This window comes from Mytilus californianus, unplaced genomic scaffold (assembly GCF_021869535.1).
Source record: "Mytilus californianus isolate M0D057914Y unplaced genomic scaffold, xbMytCali1.0.p SCAF_8, whole genome shotgun sequence".
Classification (NCBI taxonomy): domain Eukaryota; kingdom Metazoa; phylum Mollusca; class Bivalvia; order Mytilida; family Mytilidae; genus Mytilus; species Mytilus californianus.
The window spans coordinates 44577378-44595660 of record NW_026262734.1 but is presented as its reverse complement, the minus strand read 5'-3'; the positions used below and the strand labels follow the sequence as shown (position 1 = coordinate 44595660).

At 30.8% G+C, this 18283-nt stretch overlaps 1 protein-coding gene across 36 annotated transcripts in view; it reads right to left on the bottom strand.

Moving 5' to 3' along the window:
- LOC127712112 (uncharacterized) overlaps positions 1–18283 on the bottom strand; it is a 468529-nt gene that overhangs the window by 435347 nt on the left and 14899 nt on the right. For 32 of the 36 annotated variants that reach the window (XR_007986946.1, XR_007986945.1, XR_007986948.1 and 29 more), the window contains exons 6-16: positions 17308–17491; positions 15431–15609; positions 14270–14446; positions 11380–11551; positions 9560–9666; positions 7658–7804; positions 6738–6790; positions 4191–4335; positions 3613–3719; positions 2371–2461; positions 686–798 (exon numbers count right to left, since the gene is read on the bottom strand). Coding sequence is in view for 31 of the 36 variants with exons in the window: in XM_052218363.1 (XP_052074323.1) it covers positions 686–798; positions 2371–2461; positions 3613–3719; positions 4191–4335; positions 6738–6790; positions 7658–7804; positions 9560–9666; positions 11380–11551; positions 14270–14446; positions 15431–15609; positions 17308–17491 (1475 nt within the window). In the remaining 5 variants the exon portion in view is untranslated. The remainder of the gene's footprint in view (positions 1–685; positions 799–2370; positions 2462–3612; positions 3720–4190; positions 4336–6737; positions 6791–7657; positions 7805–9559; positions 9667–11379; positions 11552–14269; positions 14447–15430; positions 15610–17307; positions 17492–18283) is intronic. The other 4 variants (XM_052218352.1, XM_052218351.1, XM_052218350.1 and 1 more) reach the window with 4 other exon arrangements.

Sequence of the window (18283 nt, the reverse complement as noted above, 5' to 3'; positions counted from 1 at the left end):
TCACGACGTTATTGCGATTAAAACTTATTTCAACGTAGTTTAGCGCCCTATTGGCAACCTATTGGTTTGTCATTACAAAATCAAGGTTTGTTGCTTTTATTGAAAAAACAAGCACATGGACCCCCAGTTTTTTCCTTTGCAATCAATCAAATAATGTTTAAAGAACGCTCCGCCAAAATTTTAAGAAAAAATCAACGATCGAATTTTTTCTGCACTTCTGAATAGATGCAAAAATATTGTAAATTTCTTTATTTCACAAATAGTAATGTAAATTCATAAAACAATTATTTGGTTTAAATTTAAACTTGTTACAGAATTGTCATGCCATAGATCAAGGGAACATTTTACAAAAAATCCGGTTAAGTTATGACTGTTCGTTCCAAAGTATTGTAACTTTCCTTAAAAGTCCTTTTTTATGACATTTCAGGGTTTTCCCTTCAAATATGCAAATTTCGAACCAAATTATCTCAAAAAGTAAGTCATGAAGGTATATTTTTCTTTGCATATTTCAAAAGTACACATCGAAATTGACCTTCTTCCAAAATTTCAAGAAAAAATCAACGAGGGATCTCTACTGTATCGTATGCCCTTAATAAAGGATACCATGCCAGGTCATATCTTAACAATTTTGTAAAGCCTTATATCACTTTGAATTACATAACATGTTGTTGAACTAATTTGATACCTTGAATCGAATAATCGGGAGTAATAAACTACTAGCACTAACTAATACGTCTTTATTCAATCCTCCATTACGCAAAGAAATAATGACTGGTAGAACTTTCTCATCTAACACATCTACAAATGAAAAAAAATTATAAAAGATATAATGCTTTTCATATAAAATTTAATAGCTATTTCAAATATTTATTTTAAAAACTGTTGCACAATTTGTCGCCAAAATAAGTGACATACCTTTCGGTTGTTTACGGAATTAAATAAAGAAGTCAGTTCAGAGTCATCAAATTGTTTACGAGTAATTTGACGCGTCTTCTTGGGGACAAATATATGCTAGGACATTAAAAAAAAATCTGAATCAGAAATGAAAAAAAGAAAAATAAATTTAATATACTTTAGCTTGTCACTGTCCTGAAATAACATTGACCATTTACTTATAGCTGTAAGGCTTTAAACAATCATATTTGTTGATTATTTGGATAATTGAATTGTGTTTAACGCCACTTTCAGCACTATTGTCAATTTTGTGGCGGTCAGTTTGTATTGGTGGAGGAAGCCGGAATGCCAAGAAAAAAACAACGATCTTCGGCAGCAAATCTGACAATCTGTCTCAGTTATGGTTCGAGTCGGGGAAACATGCAGCATGCTGGGTTCAAACTCACTACCTACGTGTTGACAGAGTAGTGAAACATTAGTTGAACAATTTGTTTTAGTGTTTTTGTTAACATGAATACGTTGGCAAAAACATGAGTTTATATTTTCAGAAATTTCATTTTCAATACATTTTTCATTCAGTGTGTAATTAGTTTTATATATTGACATTGTATATGCATAATCAAGAGAGTTTTTTTTCAACCAAATTCAAAAGGGTGTTATACTGAGCGGCTACTCCAAAATCGATCGTCAATGAAAAATAGCAGAAAGACAAAATGACGAAAGGACAAAAACCAGTCTAATAAAATTTCAACAAAAATAAAGATTGAGCAACACGATCCCCACCTAAAAACCGGAGATGTTCGGATATGGTCAGAAATTCCATCAACACTAATACCGGCCTTTATGTTTCTTCAATTAAAATGCACGATGAGTCATGTATGCCAAGGATCTTGTCTAACCCTTAATTATTATAAACCATTGGTATATAAAACATATATAACCTACAACGGGAACTTTAGAGAAATGAAGACACGGTTTTAATGAAATTGGAAAATAAGGCTGTTTTCATAAAAAAAAGAACAAAGAGATTTGAAATTAAAACGCTTTAATAAATGCAATTAGCTTTATCATAGCCGTACGTTGGTAAAATACTTTAACAATTCTGAATTCAAACAAAAATAGATAAAAAATGAACACTCTTGACCCATTCGAATTATTTATCCTCTGTTGTACAAAACATGGAATGTCCTTGTTTTATGTCCGCTTATTTTTGGATATATATGAATATGTTTCTTTCAAAAGAAAGACGAAAGATACTAAAGGGATATTCAATCTCATAAGTCGTAAATTAAACATGATAAATAAACATAAGTCTTGGAGTATCGTATCAACTTGGATATATATACTCCATATGCAGGTGCTGCTCAAGTGTTGCTACATAGAAATTGCAAGTTCATAATTAGGAAACAGAAATCATCTCTTTTGTTGTAAGTTTTGTTCTCAACCAACCCACATTGAAATTATTGGAATACTTACATTCTGCCATTCTAATGAAGTATTTGATTTCACTTTCTTTGGTGTTTGTATCCCCTCTTTCGAAAATTCGAAATCCTTTCTTTACTAATTCCTATTCATGATTAAATTAATGTATATCAGTTCATTACATCAACTAACTATTAACAAACGATTTTGACATATTATGTTGAATTGAAAATAATAAATGAAATGCAGAGGACAATACATAACACAGTAAAAAAACATATGTACAAATGAAGACATAACACAGATGAAAAATAAAAAAACAAAAACAGCTTAAACTATGAGCATGGATATTTCTATATTAATCTAAAAAATCTTCAATCATTTTGGTGATAGGGAATGTAATCCTACACGTTTTACAACATTTGTATTTTCAAGCTTAGTTTTTCAAATATCTGATATCAATGTCCATGCACAAAACACGTATTGGAATAACCGTCATCCTCGAGACCTAACGTGTGAAAAAAAATTCCGTACGATGGAACAATCTTAGTATTGATAACACGACAAAGACACATTAAGACAATGTTCATCATTAAATCAAAGTTGGTAATGACACATGTGTTTCTCGAATAAAAATATTCATGAAGTATGCGAGAGACCATTTAAAGTTTATCAAACAGTTAGGAACTTATTAACTGATCAATCTATAGTAGTTGTGTATTTGTCAACACTTTTTGAGAAAGTTGATGCATAAATGCATGAAAAATTAAAACAATATATATATATATATATATAAACTTTTATTTTGGACTTTAGGGTATAACCAAAGTCTGTATTCCCAAATTAAAAATGTTAGTCAATCACGACTTGCTCAAAGAGTAACTGTTTGAAGGTATTCAATTATGTTGGCTTCGAGCATCACTGAAGAGACATTAATTGCCAAAATACGCATCTGGTGCATATAAATTGGTTATCTATTCGTTTGATGTGTTTTAGCTTTTGATTTTGCCATTTGATTAGGGACTTTTCTTTTAGAATTTTCCTCGGAGTTCAGTATTTTTGTGATTTTACTTTTTGGTACCGTTGATGCTATCATTTTGCGATTAGATTTAAAGGAAACTGTATGATGAGTATAGTTTTATTGCGTATTATCTAAGAGCTGGAATGTGATGCATTTTGTGTCATTCAAAATATGAATCATATATGCAAAGAAACAGATGCTAGCTGAAATTAAAAATGTTTGTATGTAAAACAAATTAGTTTGCTATCGCATACTTAAATGTAATCTGCAGTTACCTTGATTGTATGATTACTAGTGGTATGGTGAATACATACAACTCGTGAAGAACCATGCAGAAACAATACCTTCTTTCCGATGACATGGCATGCCAGTTTTGTCTTTTCTGTAAGATAATCGTTGAGATATGACAATAATCTAATCTTAAAGTATCCATACATTTGATAATTGAATTCAATATCAACATTTTTAAGACGGAATCGAAGTAGTCAATTTCCTACATATTTGGATATTAAGTCAGTCTTTTTACATTATTCAGCCTTTATAAAACAGGAGAGGGCAACATATTAGAATGCAATCTGTCAGGTTTATTATTACCTTCGTTAAATATGAAACATATATTACATACTAAATTTCTAAATAAAAATAATATTTTTCTATCATAATGTCATTAATTTATTAATATTAACAAAAAAATCGGAATTATATCAAGAAATGATATTAATCTAGCTTATAAAAAAATAATTCTTGCGATACGTTTTTCACGATAGAGAAGAGAATCAAAGATTTATAAATATAAAAGACATATGATGAATGCATACTTACACTATTACGTTAAAAGTTTAGAGTTACCTACTTGAATATTCAAAGACTTCATCCATTAGGAGACATCTGTCTTTTTTGTGATCTATGTCTTGATTATTTGCAAAAATGAGGTACAACACAGGTTTGTATGATCGTTTCTGTTCCTTTTCAATCCGATACCGAATGTTCACCTGAATCTGTATAATTCAATTTGTATTTAAAAAAGTATAACAAATATACCAAACTCCGAGGCAAATTCAAAAAGGGGAAGTCCTACAAAACTGACAAAATTAAATGCTTTGAGTCAACGGAACCAGTGAAAAACAACTGCCATATTCCTGCACGACTTGGTACAGACATTTTTTGAAAGAACATGGTGGGTTAAACCTTGTTTTATAGCTTACTTAAATGAACATTTACAATCACTTCTATAGTATAAAATATTTTATACAATTTAATTCTATTACCGAGATTATAATACTGTTAGTGGCCAATTTTTTTTATACATACCCTTAAAGTATATTCTCAATTTACCAACCTTAAATACGGCTAAATAATAACCATTCTAAAGCATATCATCTGAACTACATGTATCTTTTTTATGCGTTCGTCAAACATTCGTATGGTGCAAATTAAGATCAAAGCTCAAAGACGGCCAATATCAGTATTTTTGCCCATTATGTCTTCTGAATAATAAAGCAATGTATGAAATGCAGGAAAAACGTTAAGACATTGATTTATAGTCACTCATCAAATGCCATTTGAAACAAGATTGACGTATTTATTATTTTTTTTCTATAAAATATATAATTTTTCGAGAGAAATTCCAGTGAAAATGATAAAGAATAAAGACAAATTTAAATATTTGTATGTTATTAAACTGTAATTTACCCAAAATGGTAAACACAAATGATATCCCTTATTTAGTGGTTAGAAAGTTTTTGACATCATCGAGTGACCCTAGTTGATTGCTACTTAAAAAAAAACATACAGTTTCTCAACATTCAGCCATATATTGAAGAAAGATATTGACATCCTCTAATGATCGTAGTAAAGCTGATTGTTAGTTTAGTTTAAAAAAACATATTCAGAATATCCATCATGACCATACAGTTTCTCAGCGTTCTGCCATATATTGAAGAGAGATATTGACATCCTCAATTGACCCTAGTACAGCTGTTTGCTAGTTTAAAAACTATCCAGAACATCCATCATGACCATACAGTTTCTCAACATTCCGCCATTGATTGAAGAAAGATATTGACATCCTCAATTGACCCTAGTAAAGCTGATTGCTTGTTTAAAAACTATTCAGAACACCCATCATGACCCTAAAGTTTCTCAACATTCCGCTATATTTTGAAGAAATGTTTTGACATCGTCAATTGACCCTAGTAAAGCTGGTTGCTAATCTAAAAACTATTCAGAACAACTTATACTGTTTCCCGAAATTCCATCATTTGCAAAAATACAGCGTTGTTAGCTGTTTTAAGGTATGAAAATAATGAATATCGTTAATATTAGGATGCAGACACCAAAACATATTTTATCTTTATAGCAATTAATTCTCTTTTGGAGTATTTTTTAAGAGTTACAATTTTCTGTAATTATTGCGCATTTAACCATTTAATTTGATTTTTGATGCTTAATTATTGTATATGATTCAAACGATTTTTAGAAAAAAAAATACCACATAAGACCCATGAAGGTCATTTTGTTTCATTTTTGTTAATTTGTTTCAAAATATAGAAATGTTCATTTTTGTACCCTTTAACTTGTATTAACGGAAAATTGCACCGTTCAAATTTGGACTTCTAGACAGAAAGAAAATCAAATAATTAGCTTCGAATGATAGATAATATAGCCGCATGCATTAAATTCGCATATTGATTTATTCTATTAATATGTATAGTTTACAAAATAGATCAATCTTTGGTTCAGTGATACTTAACTTTAAATGTGTTTAAAACTTTCTATAGTCAATGTGTCGATACTTCCAAGGCAAACATTATTTGATGAAGGTAAATCCAGAAAAGCGCTTCGGACGCATGAAATTATTAAACGTGTTGTTTTCAATTTTTTACATCTCTGGGTCGATACCTCTGCTGGTGGACTATCAGTCCCCGAGGGTATCATCATCTCAGTAGTCAGTACTTCGGTACTGACATGATTTATAACAAACTTTTCTAAAATTGCCCGTTTTACAAATTTTGAAATTATCAAGAAACTAAGGTTTCAACTCCCTCAGGCAAAGTTGACCTTGGATGGATTTGGCTATTTGTTTTAGGTATTTTTGTCATATAGCTCTTCAACTGTTTCGGTACTTATACATCCCTCGGATTTCAAATGTTTGGCTTTGAGCGTTCCTGATGAAGGTAAATCCAGAAAAGCGCTTCAGACGCATGAAATTATTAAACGTGTTGTTTACAATTTTTTATTTGGACTCGATAGTATTAAATATTCCATAATGAAACGGATCATTTAAAGACAAGGGATAAATAGGATATTATGTTCAAATCTTTGTTACTTGTATAAAATTCTAGAAAATATATAGTCTATTAATCAAATGACCTACAGTGTACGTGCATATTTAAATTACCTTTTCTGTTATATTGTTGTGGCTGAAATCAACGTCAAGGTGGCCTAAAGTATCTATGTGAATAATAAAAATGAAAATGTATTAAAAAGCATTTGAAGCACGTGTTTGATAGCCAAAACAAATGTTACGGCCAGTTACGCTTTGTTCGAAGACCCTGTTTGCTCATTTACGTCGAATTCATGTGTTCTCTTATCGACGTCCTTCATTTTTGTCTCCTGACAGAATTTCTCATTTAATGGTAAACACTATCTCCAATGGACAAACAACGGGGACAAATATATGACCTCGACCTATGCCAAAATCTTTATATGAAAATTATTAATACCTCTCTTGTTTAACCTCTCTCTTGGTCACTTTTCATTGAATACATAAGATCGGATAATACTGAACATTCAGCATGACTACAGCGCTCAACTTTCAATTGCGTTTATCTATATATGTCAGTGTCAATCTTTTTTTATAAACGGGATGCGTTTTGTAAATTGTATCATTGCATGTGAAAAAAATGTTGACACTGATAATGGTCAGTTGTTGTGCTGAAATATTTGGTTATACGATATAATTGGTATTATATTATTCCTATATTATTTACTTTGACCAGTATCGTTCCACAAATATTTAGATATATAAATGTAATATAAGATTCCGATATTAAATGTTCTGTATTGCGCTTTCAAAATTTTGACGGTCCGTCAAAGGTAAAAACTATACACACATGTGCTTTGCAACAACGGTACATGTAGTCGTACTTCCTTCCGATATGTTATGAATTAAGATTAAACTTAAAAAAAACATGTTTTTCAGTAGTTTCTAAATTGAGCCATATTTATTGAGTGTCAACTATTGGGATGTTACCTTGAACTGTTTGATCGATAAATATATAAAGTCAATACTTGAGTTAGAGAGTAAATTATTGTAACCTTTTCCAAGTATCGGCAGATGATCCGGATAAAACTGCCGTGCTTCCGCATTCTCGCATTGTAATTCCAGTATATTGTGTCGACTTCTTTTATTATTAGTCAACCATTGTACGTCAATTAAATCCTCACGTATTGCCAGTACTACACCTTGAATTGAAACATCTATTATATATAATTAACAGTAAAAGAGTCCATGGTGCTGTAAATTTCAACGTTAACGTGTGAAAACCTAATAATAACAACAGAATATAAATAGCTAAATCAACAACGGCTGTTTGAAAATCTCAGGAAATGTATTTACGGAATTCGAAGTGACGAATGAAATAATACTCAATCCCTGACACATAGAATTGCAATGATTTTGTACGTATGTGAATTAAACTTACATGTTACCATATTGCTTTACAGTTAATAGGTGACAATTAAACAATGCATTGCAATTCCTGCTCAGCAATATATACGGTCTCCTTTGAAACTCACTATATATTTATTAATTTTGATCAGATGATCAATCACTTTTGATCAATGACGTGCATACTTTGTTTTGATGCCAATTATGTCTAATCATGATAATTAAGTGTGCAATTGCTATCATATTTCCCTAGGTTATTATTTACTTTTACTCCTTTATAAGTTTTATCCAAAGGAACTTATAAATCCATGCATGTTATCATTGATTTAATTTGAACTGTTTATCTAATTTAACAAAAGAAATATTTTCTAATATTTTTCATAGGAAACCGCAAAAAATTATTATGAATTTTAAGTCAATATATCAAAGTGCAAAATGTGGAGCAAATAGTTTAAATTACATGATCTGTTTGATGGTCCAAGTCATTACAATATTACTTGTCCACCACTCTCTCTTGTTATTTACCAAAACTACACGATTTAAAAAAAAATATTTCGAATCCTCAGTAAGACCGTCCATCTAAGAAAATGACTGGCAATTGTATTCTATTACATAAAAATAAAGAGTAACCGAATTTTAATTGATAACAAAATAATCCTTCAAGGAATCGGTTAATGATTTATAACTTTTTTCAGTAATTATATCCATCCTTGATACGTGTTTACTTGTGATAATAGATAAATCATTGATAGCAATGACTTCCTCCTAAAAGATTCTCATCACATAATTTCCTCTATAGGTTACATTTCTGTAAATATAGACAATGCAATTTCCCATAATAACTCCCTTTACGACTAAAACTTTGCCACTTTTAATATGAAGTTTCGTAAAATATTATATCCTAGAATGGAAAGTTGATATGCATTACTTTTTTATTCAAAGGTCAAAACATAGCGCTGTGCGGCATATTTTCAACATTTATATGCCTCGAACTTCTACGAGTTCAAACTTATGCTAAATTTCTGCACTACCCCTCTCTTAACTTTATGAATTCAATTCCACCGACTACCATGTGCAGTTATACTGGTAACATCCCCAAGTTATGTCTCTAGGAGATGAAAAATAGAGATCATATATATGAACCAGTACGTAAACAAAACAAAATATCTATGAATATTATATATCTCCCCAAAAGAGGCATAGTTTATGTAACAGCTTTATTTACAAAGTGCAACCTATATAGTTACCATTTTACTTTTACGATCAATGTTTTTAGCATAGTCAGTGTTTACATGTTCTGGTCAGCAAACACGCGGTATGAAATCTGTTCCTTTTTGTCAATGACCAATCGACTTGCAAGATAGGGCAATTATACTAATTTTAGTATTCCTTAAACAGCCAGAAAATAGGCTGTGATCGCACAGAGACATTATAGAATTTCATGTACATATAGTAATGTTTATCCGAAATATTTTCTTGAAAATTTCCACAGAAGGAAACATTAAACAAGGTTAAACTCAAACATGACTGTCAAGCTGTAATTTGTATACCTCTTTTTCTGATATCTTTCCGAAGCGAAACTTCTGCATTCTCTAGTATGCCACATGCAAATGCATAGCCAGTCAGGTTTACATCAAACCGTGGTGATATTTCTTTCCTGTAACACAGAGACAAAATAGTTTTTTTATGAAATGAGCTTATTGTGTGCAAATATTTTTGGTTGTAGTCAATTTGGTATAACGAGAACGTATGTATACTTTATTTGCAACTCATTCGGTATTCAAGAGCTTGCAGCTGCTACTCAGACTTTATTAAACGTCACCACTGTCTAAACAGAAAGTTGATGAACCGGGTTTAGGTGCTTTTTCTAAAAACAAGTTCCTTATTTTATTGATTTTGTATTAACATTGTGTCATAGATCAAAGTTATTCGTTCAGTGTATATTCACTTGTTTGTGTTAATATGTCTTTTGATTGAGTTAAGCCATTTCAATTGATATTTTATAGTGTGTCTTTCCAGGTTATGATGTTATACTATTGTTTCAGGTAAGGGTGAAGGTTGTTACCTATTAAAACGTTGAAACCCGCTGCATTTGTTTGCACCTGTCCTAAGTCAGGAACCTGATGTTCAGTGGTTGTCTTTTGTTGATGTGATTCATAAGTGTTTCTCGTTTCTCGTTTTTTATTTTGATTAGACCGTTGTTTCCCCGTTTGAATGGTTTCACACTAGTCATTGGGGCCCTTTATAGCTTGCTGTTTGGTGTGAGACAAGGCTCCGTGTTGAAGACCGTACTTTTACCTATAGTGGTTTACTTTAACAAATTGTGACTTTGATGGAGAGTTGTCTCATTGGCACTCACACATGTACCACATCTTCTTATATATTTCATCAGATAATACAAAGACCTTGCTGATAAAAATCCCGTATCAACTTCACAAATAATTCAACATGGTCTTGAAGTATAGTTTATTGGTATTGACGTTGTGTATCGTCTTAATTAAGTTAAGTTAAAGTGTTCTTTTCATATGTCTTTCTATGTTTTTAACCTTTACTGGTTTTTTTTGGGGTAATATCTTATTAACGTGGCTCGGTATTTATACATCCCGCCATTCTGTTATTGTGCTATGGTAGTTTTCTTTTTTTGTTTTTTTTTTTGTATTTCGTCTTTCATTTGTACTAATGTGATTTGAGTATAGAGTTTCTATAAGCCATTTGTTTTCCATGCTTGCTTTGCTTTGTTGCTTGCTTGTTAATATAGTTAGAGATTAAGATTATAACAATATTGACTGCTGTATCCCAATTTTTCACATTTTTACCTATCACGTCTGTTTGTTTTGCTCACACGTGACGTTGTTGTCAATACAATGGAATTTTATGCGACTGGCATATAAGTGTCAGATCTAGCTAGCTATAAAATCACTTTCGTACATGTCAGTTAATCGACTTCTGTTTCAGTATGAATCATGATTCAAAAATATCCTTCATTACGTACGTTCGCTTAAAACGATATACTTAAAAACAAACAAAATAAAACATTGTTGTCTTTAAAAACAAAACAAAATTATATATATTAATTGATTAATTGGTTGATTGATTGGTGTTAAACGCCACTTTCAGAAATGTTGGCTATTTAAAGGAGGCCAGTTTCTATGGTGGAGGAAGCCGGAGTGCAAGGAGGGAGATCGACCTTCGGTAGGAAAGCTTGCAATCCTAGTCGATTAAGATTTTAATCGAACTGACAGGTTTGACAGGCTATTGATACAGTAATTGGACTACTTATACAACTCGGCCACTGAAGCCCATATAAATAATGTATAGAATAAAAAGCAAAAAATAATGGAGAATATGAATAATTAAAGCGGATTATTACCCTTTTGAATCCTCACTTTGGATACGACTGAAGATATGATTTACATTGTGTTCATCAACCATATAGCAGACGGTGCAAAGATCGTAGCTGTCGCAGTGAAGACATTTCCATCGTATGCCACGCAGAGGATATGTATAACATTCATCGCATGTTACGTTAGTATGCTTTACACCTTGAACAAAACGAAAATACATTTTAAAAATACCATACATAATACAATACAGTAGGCATATCTGATTTAGTTAAAAAAAATCTTTCAGTGGAAAAATTACTTCTAATCTGCTGAAATCTAGTGAGAGTTCATGGTCATAATATTATTTCACGTATATTTCAAATGATTGTGTTTTTGTTTGTAGCTATTTTGTTGTAAAACATTGACATGACTTGGTGCAATAATTATAAGGGTTTTCTTTTCACTCTATTGTTTTCATTCACCTCGAATTTGTTCTGTCGATACTGTTCAGTGTTCATGGTAGATGAAAACAAAACTTGATATATTTTCTGCGTCCGACGCGATTTTCTGGAACTATCTTCATCAAGAAAGCTCAAACGTAAACATCTGAACTCCAGAATTTATTTGAAATTATTTGAAAATAAAAACGTAGAAACATAAGATGCTAAACTACTATAGAGACATTACCAAAATCATTTGAGATTACAAAACAATGGCAAATAATGATCACGATTATTTGTTTTTAATCGAGGACAAGGTGTTTTTTACTATCACCAATTACAACATAATAGAAATATTTTCAACAAAAATTGACTTCTCTGCCATTACTTGTAAATGTATGGAGAAACAATTTTTTCATTTTTTTTTTTTTATTTTTTTTTAATTGTTTTTTGTTTCTACTTTAAAGCAAATTGAATTACCATTGAAAAATTTACGTTGACTATACTTTTACTTATTTTAAAACACTTTTTTCAATGAAAGACATAATAAAGAATGGAGTCCTCATTATTGCATGTAATATAAAAATAAGAAGATGCGGTATGATTGCAAATGAGACAACAATACACCATATGACATAGAAGTTAACAACTATAGTTCACCGTACAGTTCAACAATGAGCAAAACTCATACCGTATAGTCAGACATTAAAGGTCCCAAAATGACATGTAAACAATTTATAATCTTAGTGTTTTTGTCATGTAAAGAATTTTAAGCTTTAAATAATTTTATTGATTACGCCTAATTATGTCTCATGGTAAGTACACATTCGGTGATAAAAAGTAAAATATCAAACATACCGAAATCCAAGGAAAATTCTAAACGGAAATCCCCTTATTAAATGGCAAAGTCAAAAGCCCAAACGAATCAAACGAATGGAAAACAACTGTCATAATTCTAACTTGGTGCAGGTATTTCCGTATGTAGAAAAATTGTTGATTAAGATAAATATCACTCGGTGATGTCACCTTCGAAGGATTGGTTAAGACAATTGGAACATTTGCTTGGTCGCCTGAAACACAGATATTCTATAACGGTCAACCATATCGTGATGGTGTCCGAAGGGAAAACTTGAAATATATCGCTTACAACCCTCAGTTAAATACTTTTCTTATAATAGCAGATACTCTCTTTCAATGAAACCATGATAGAGAAAGAAACTACTTAGTTGTTTAAAGTGTGTTTCGTCCGTTTTTTTAGATTATGAACAATAAAATATGTTTAAACTATGAGACTAAACGGAAGCTCTGGAATATCATATTATCGGGGAAATATATACACCCAATTCAGGAGCTGCTGTTATATTTTTACAGATCCGCGCACCCTCCCTGATAATCTGTGTTCATTCCTACTTTGTTTATAGCGTTCGTTTTGTTTTTGAATCAATCGTATGTGTTGTATTTGTGTTCTATTTATAATTTCATTCTCTTTTCGTCATAAAGAAAAAAAATGTGTTTCATTTTAAACTTTTTGATGTTGATGTTGTATTTGGTAAGGTCATTTATATTTTATTATTGTCAAGTACGCATAGGGAAAATTATATAGTACTACAAAGATATTGATCCATCTGCTATTGTGTGGTGCTTTTTTTAGTATGTCTCAAATAACTACCAAGAACTGTTGACGTTTCTAAAACATCAAAGTATACCCTTGGTTGCTTTTGTGGTTCATATTCTTCAAAGTGGTTGTTGTTTTATGTTGTTGACTAAAAATTGTTGTGTTTCATATTTTTGCCATTTGTTGTATTTGTTGGATGTTTGTTTTTAATTGCCCATGGTATATTTTATTTTATTTTTATGACCTACCTCATATTGTTGTGTTTCATATTTTTGCCATGATGTTTGTTGTATTCCTTCGATTGTTTCTTTTAAATTACTCATGGTATATTTGTTTTATGACCTACCTCGCATTATCGTTATATTTGTAATTTGTATATGCATGTGCTAAGTATATAAATAAAAAAAACCACTTTATTAAGAGAACAAAGCGATTTTGCTGGATTTGCCATCATCATGATCACTCAATGCTAAATGTTTGAAAGACTAGGATTTATAAGAAACGAAACAGATGAAGAGCTATATGTTAAAAAAGGACATAAACATAATAGACAAATCCTTCTGAATTCAACTTTGCCTGAGGGAGTTGAGATGGTTATAATAGTGACAAAGTAAACTTTGCTTTATAGAAGGAAAATCGATAAACAAAACAAAAGTATATACTGGATCAAATATATCTTTCTGTACGGTTTTGTAAACTTTTTGATAATTAAAAACCTCCCTGCAACTATTAAAAAGAGAATCGGAATATACCAAAGAGATATTAAAGATAACGAATCAACGAAAGCTTTGCATTTTTCCCGTTATACTGAATATAATGCCTTTACGAAATTAAGCAAATATAATTCATATATCAAATTTACACATTATAACTATTTACTACCTGATGGCGCATTATCATATAAGCGAAGGTCAAGCGGGTCAACTTTTTCTTCAGGCTTATCCCATTTAACTTGAACTTCGTTTTTGAATTGATTTATGTTGACTATTGTGCCGAAAGGTATTTCTTCTCTAGTTGTCTGTGATCTTTTAACTACCCTAGAACCTTTCTCTATTTTATCTATAAATGAAAACAATCATTCGAAGATGTCAAGCTTAAGTGTAATCTATATACAAATGTTTCTTGAAGGTCAAATAGCCCGTTTCTATGTATGTTGGCGTTTGTTTTTGTTGCACTTCAGTGTTTCTGTTGTTCAGTTGTTTTTCTCTTATTGTTGATGTGTTTCCCTCGGTTTTAGTTTGTAACCCGGATTTGTTTTCTCTCAATCGATTTATGACTTTTGAAAAGCGGTATACTACTGTTGTCTTTATTCATCGTTTGTCAAATAGAACATACAGTATTTTGTCTTAATTGCGTTTATTACAGTAACAAAATGACATGAAACAATTTTGTTTACTTACATCTATAAAATTACCGCATAGTCAAACCCAAAATCAAAATCGTAGATCATATCTCTTGAAATTATTTCAGAGTCGTACAATATCACAAACACCTAGCTGCTTATGAATTTCAGGAATTTCAAAACCTGATGCATGTAAACATATAGAAAAATGTAAAAAAATATATTTTGTGAATAATTTAAAATCATTTTTGAAGATATAAATATTGAACTCATTTGATGTTAACGTTTGAATAGTTTGAATACATTATATGCATGATATGGTAGCTGATTAATTCTCATCACATTAATCACCAAAGCCAAGTAAATTACACAAGAATAGCTACAGTATCGTAATAGCTTACCAAAAAATGTTTTTCAGTGTAATTTTTTTTCACTTGCTCCTAACACATGATTGAAAAATATAGAGAACTAAACAAAAGAAAGTTTAAACAGAGTTAAAATTCAGTATGTGTATAGTAGAAATATAAATTTTTAAGTTATGGAATAAATTTCATGACCTTATTTGGGACGCAGATCTCCATAACCATTTTGAAGTGTGTGCTAAACTTTTCAAATACCTGGAATCACCTTTTATTCTTTCGTTTTGATGAAAATATATAGAGTAAGCAATTAAAAGTTTTAAAGATATTATTAGTTAATACCTGTAAGATAATTGCCGACTAAACGTAGTTTAACCAGCTTAACTTTTTCTTCAGGCTGCTTGTCCCATTGAACACGAGCTGTTTGTTTTGTTTTGTTGACCTTAATTATTGTGCCTAGAGAACTTTCTTCTTTGGTTGTCGATTCCACTTTTACTACTCTTGAACCTTCCTTTTTTTCACTATAAATAAAACAAATACTCGAAAATGTTCAACTAAAGTATGCAATCTGTAAAACTGTTAACATTTGGTTCTATGCATGTTATATTGAAAGAAAGGAAATTATTACTTTCGAGTGTTATGCCAAGTTTAAGCCAGATATATTTAAATCTAAACTCATACAATATATATTAATATTACGAACTTTCATTTATCCCAAAGATTTGGAAATAGTAATAAGACTGATATGTTTCATTTTCTAATTTAATTTGAATTCGGTAATACTAATCTATTACTGCTCGGAAAAAGAGCTGCTCATGAAAATGACTGTCATTTTATTAAGATAAGGATGAGTGCAATTGATTGTCAAACTATATGGTAATAGCTGTAAAAGAGAGTCAAAGATACCAAGGGATAACCAAATTCATAAGTCACAAACAAACTGACAATGCTATGGCAAAACCTGAAAAACGATCAAAAGACAAACAACAGTATAGGAAACAACAAAGATAACTGAACAAGCTAAAGACAGAGTCAAACGAAGCCCTACAGAAAACCGTGGGTGATATCGGATGTTGCAAAGGTTATAACAGCTATTTTGATTGTAACTTTTTGGCATACAAAAATGTCCAACCCATCGTCCATTAAGTATTCTTTCAGTGTTATAAATAGTTGCAACAGTAAAAACACCATGTGACAGCCTGTCCAAAGTTGAACCAGTTCTATAAAATGGTTTTCTCATATTGGGATAGTTCAAGCATTTATGAATCAAAGAAGGCCCCATTTTTAATTACACCCAAAAACAAGCTGTTTCAGTCGTACATATTGAATATTAAATTAAGCTGTTTTATTCGTATGTTTCTCTGTCCTATATGTTCTCCCATTTATTTGTATTGTAGTCCTGTCATGTAATGTTGTCATTTTAATGTTATATTTAACATTGCCATAAAAGCGGGAGGTTTGGCTAGCCACGAAACCAGGTTCAACCCACCATTTTTTCTTAAAATGTCCTGTACCAAGTCAGGAAAATGACCATTGTTATATTAAAGTTCGTTTCTGTGTGTGTTACATTTTAATGTTGTGTTTCTTTTGTGTCGTAGTTCTCTTATATTTGATGTGTTTCCCTCAGTTTTAGTTTGTAACCCGGATTTGTTTTTTTCTCAATCGATTTATGAATTTCGAACAGCGGTATACTACTGTTGCCTTTATTTACCTTTCAGTAGTTTTTAAAATGACATGCATTTAACATAAAGACTTTCATAGAAAATGAAACAAAGTATATTTTGAATCGTTTCTAATTAAAAGAAATAATGATGGAAAATAATATAACTAATTATACGGTAACTGATTACTCTAATAAAATTAATCACCGTTGCAAATAAATTACACAAGAATTTAAAATATGTGACTAACTACAATATTAGTGCTATTAGTTGGTTCACTATGTTTTATGCTGCAGGCCACTCATAGGCCCAGTTTAATAACAGAGTAAAACTGAAGAATTTTGAAATACAGGTTATGCATGTACTTATATGGCAGTGGAATATATGTATGTTGATGCTATTTGTAATTTTTTTTTATCCGCAGTAGAATAGTAACAGTAACATATGTATTCAGTCCGTATACATATTTGTTAAGATCTTAAAGTTGCAATTGACTTAATTCTCAATATATCAGCTACATTCTTAATAATTTTTATAAAAAATATAATAAGGTAATACCTGTTAACGCATTGAAAACTTGACGCTAATCTTAAATCTTGCAAGTCAACTTTTTCTTCAATCTGGTCCCATTGGACATTAACTTCTTTTCTTGATTTCTTCACCATAACTATTGTGCCTAAAGGCATTTCTTCTTTGGGTGTCCATGATTTCTTTACTACTCTTGCTCCCTGTTCCATTTTTTCTATGATAAAACAATTATCTGTAAATGTCAAACTTTGTCCTCTAGAATTTTTGGGTTAAACTATAATATTGACATGTAACTTCGAAATTTGAAATGAAAGCCAATCAAATTTAGTCTAATACAAAATATGCCAAAAATATTTTTTTTTATATTGGATTGATAAGACAGATGAGATTTATTTGCAATTGATTATTTTTAGCTAAAAGAAGATATTTACATCAGTTACATCTAATACAGTACTGCACAGAAAACAACTGGTAATACAGGCCAGTGATAGACATGTCATTACAACATTGACGAATGAAATGACTACCAACACACATGTTGAAATATATAACAACTTTAAAAGGGTTGTTACAGTTACCTACCTTTAATATATTTTAACATTTGGCATACAAAAGTGATACCTACTGTCCTACCCGTACACTTGGTTCATCGTACAGTGTTGATTAGAGATAAAACAACTATGTATTGCAACCGTCCGAAAATGTATCAGTGGTATAAAATGTATACCATAGACTGGTTCCTCTTAGGCATTGCAGAGTTTAAACAGTCGATTATCTTTATTTACTCTCCATTGAGGCTGTAACAACCAAGAAATATAATATGTGCCTGCTTTAGCTTTGCAAAAGTCTAATATTGTATAAATATTTGCCAAAAGATTTAATTATAAAAATATTGAAAATACATTTTTGATCCTCTGGTTTCGAAACAGGCACATATAAATTATTGGCTATGTTTTAATACTAACAATTTCTAAATTTGTTTTAAATCATCATCTTGTTTTTTTTT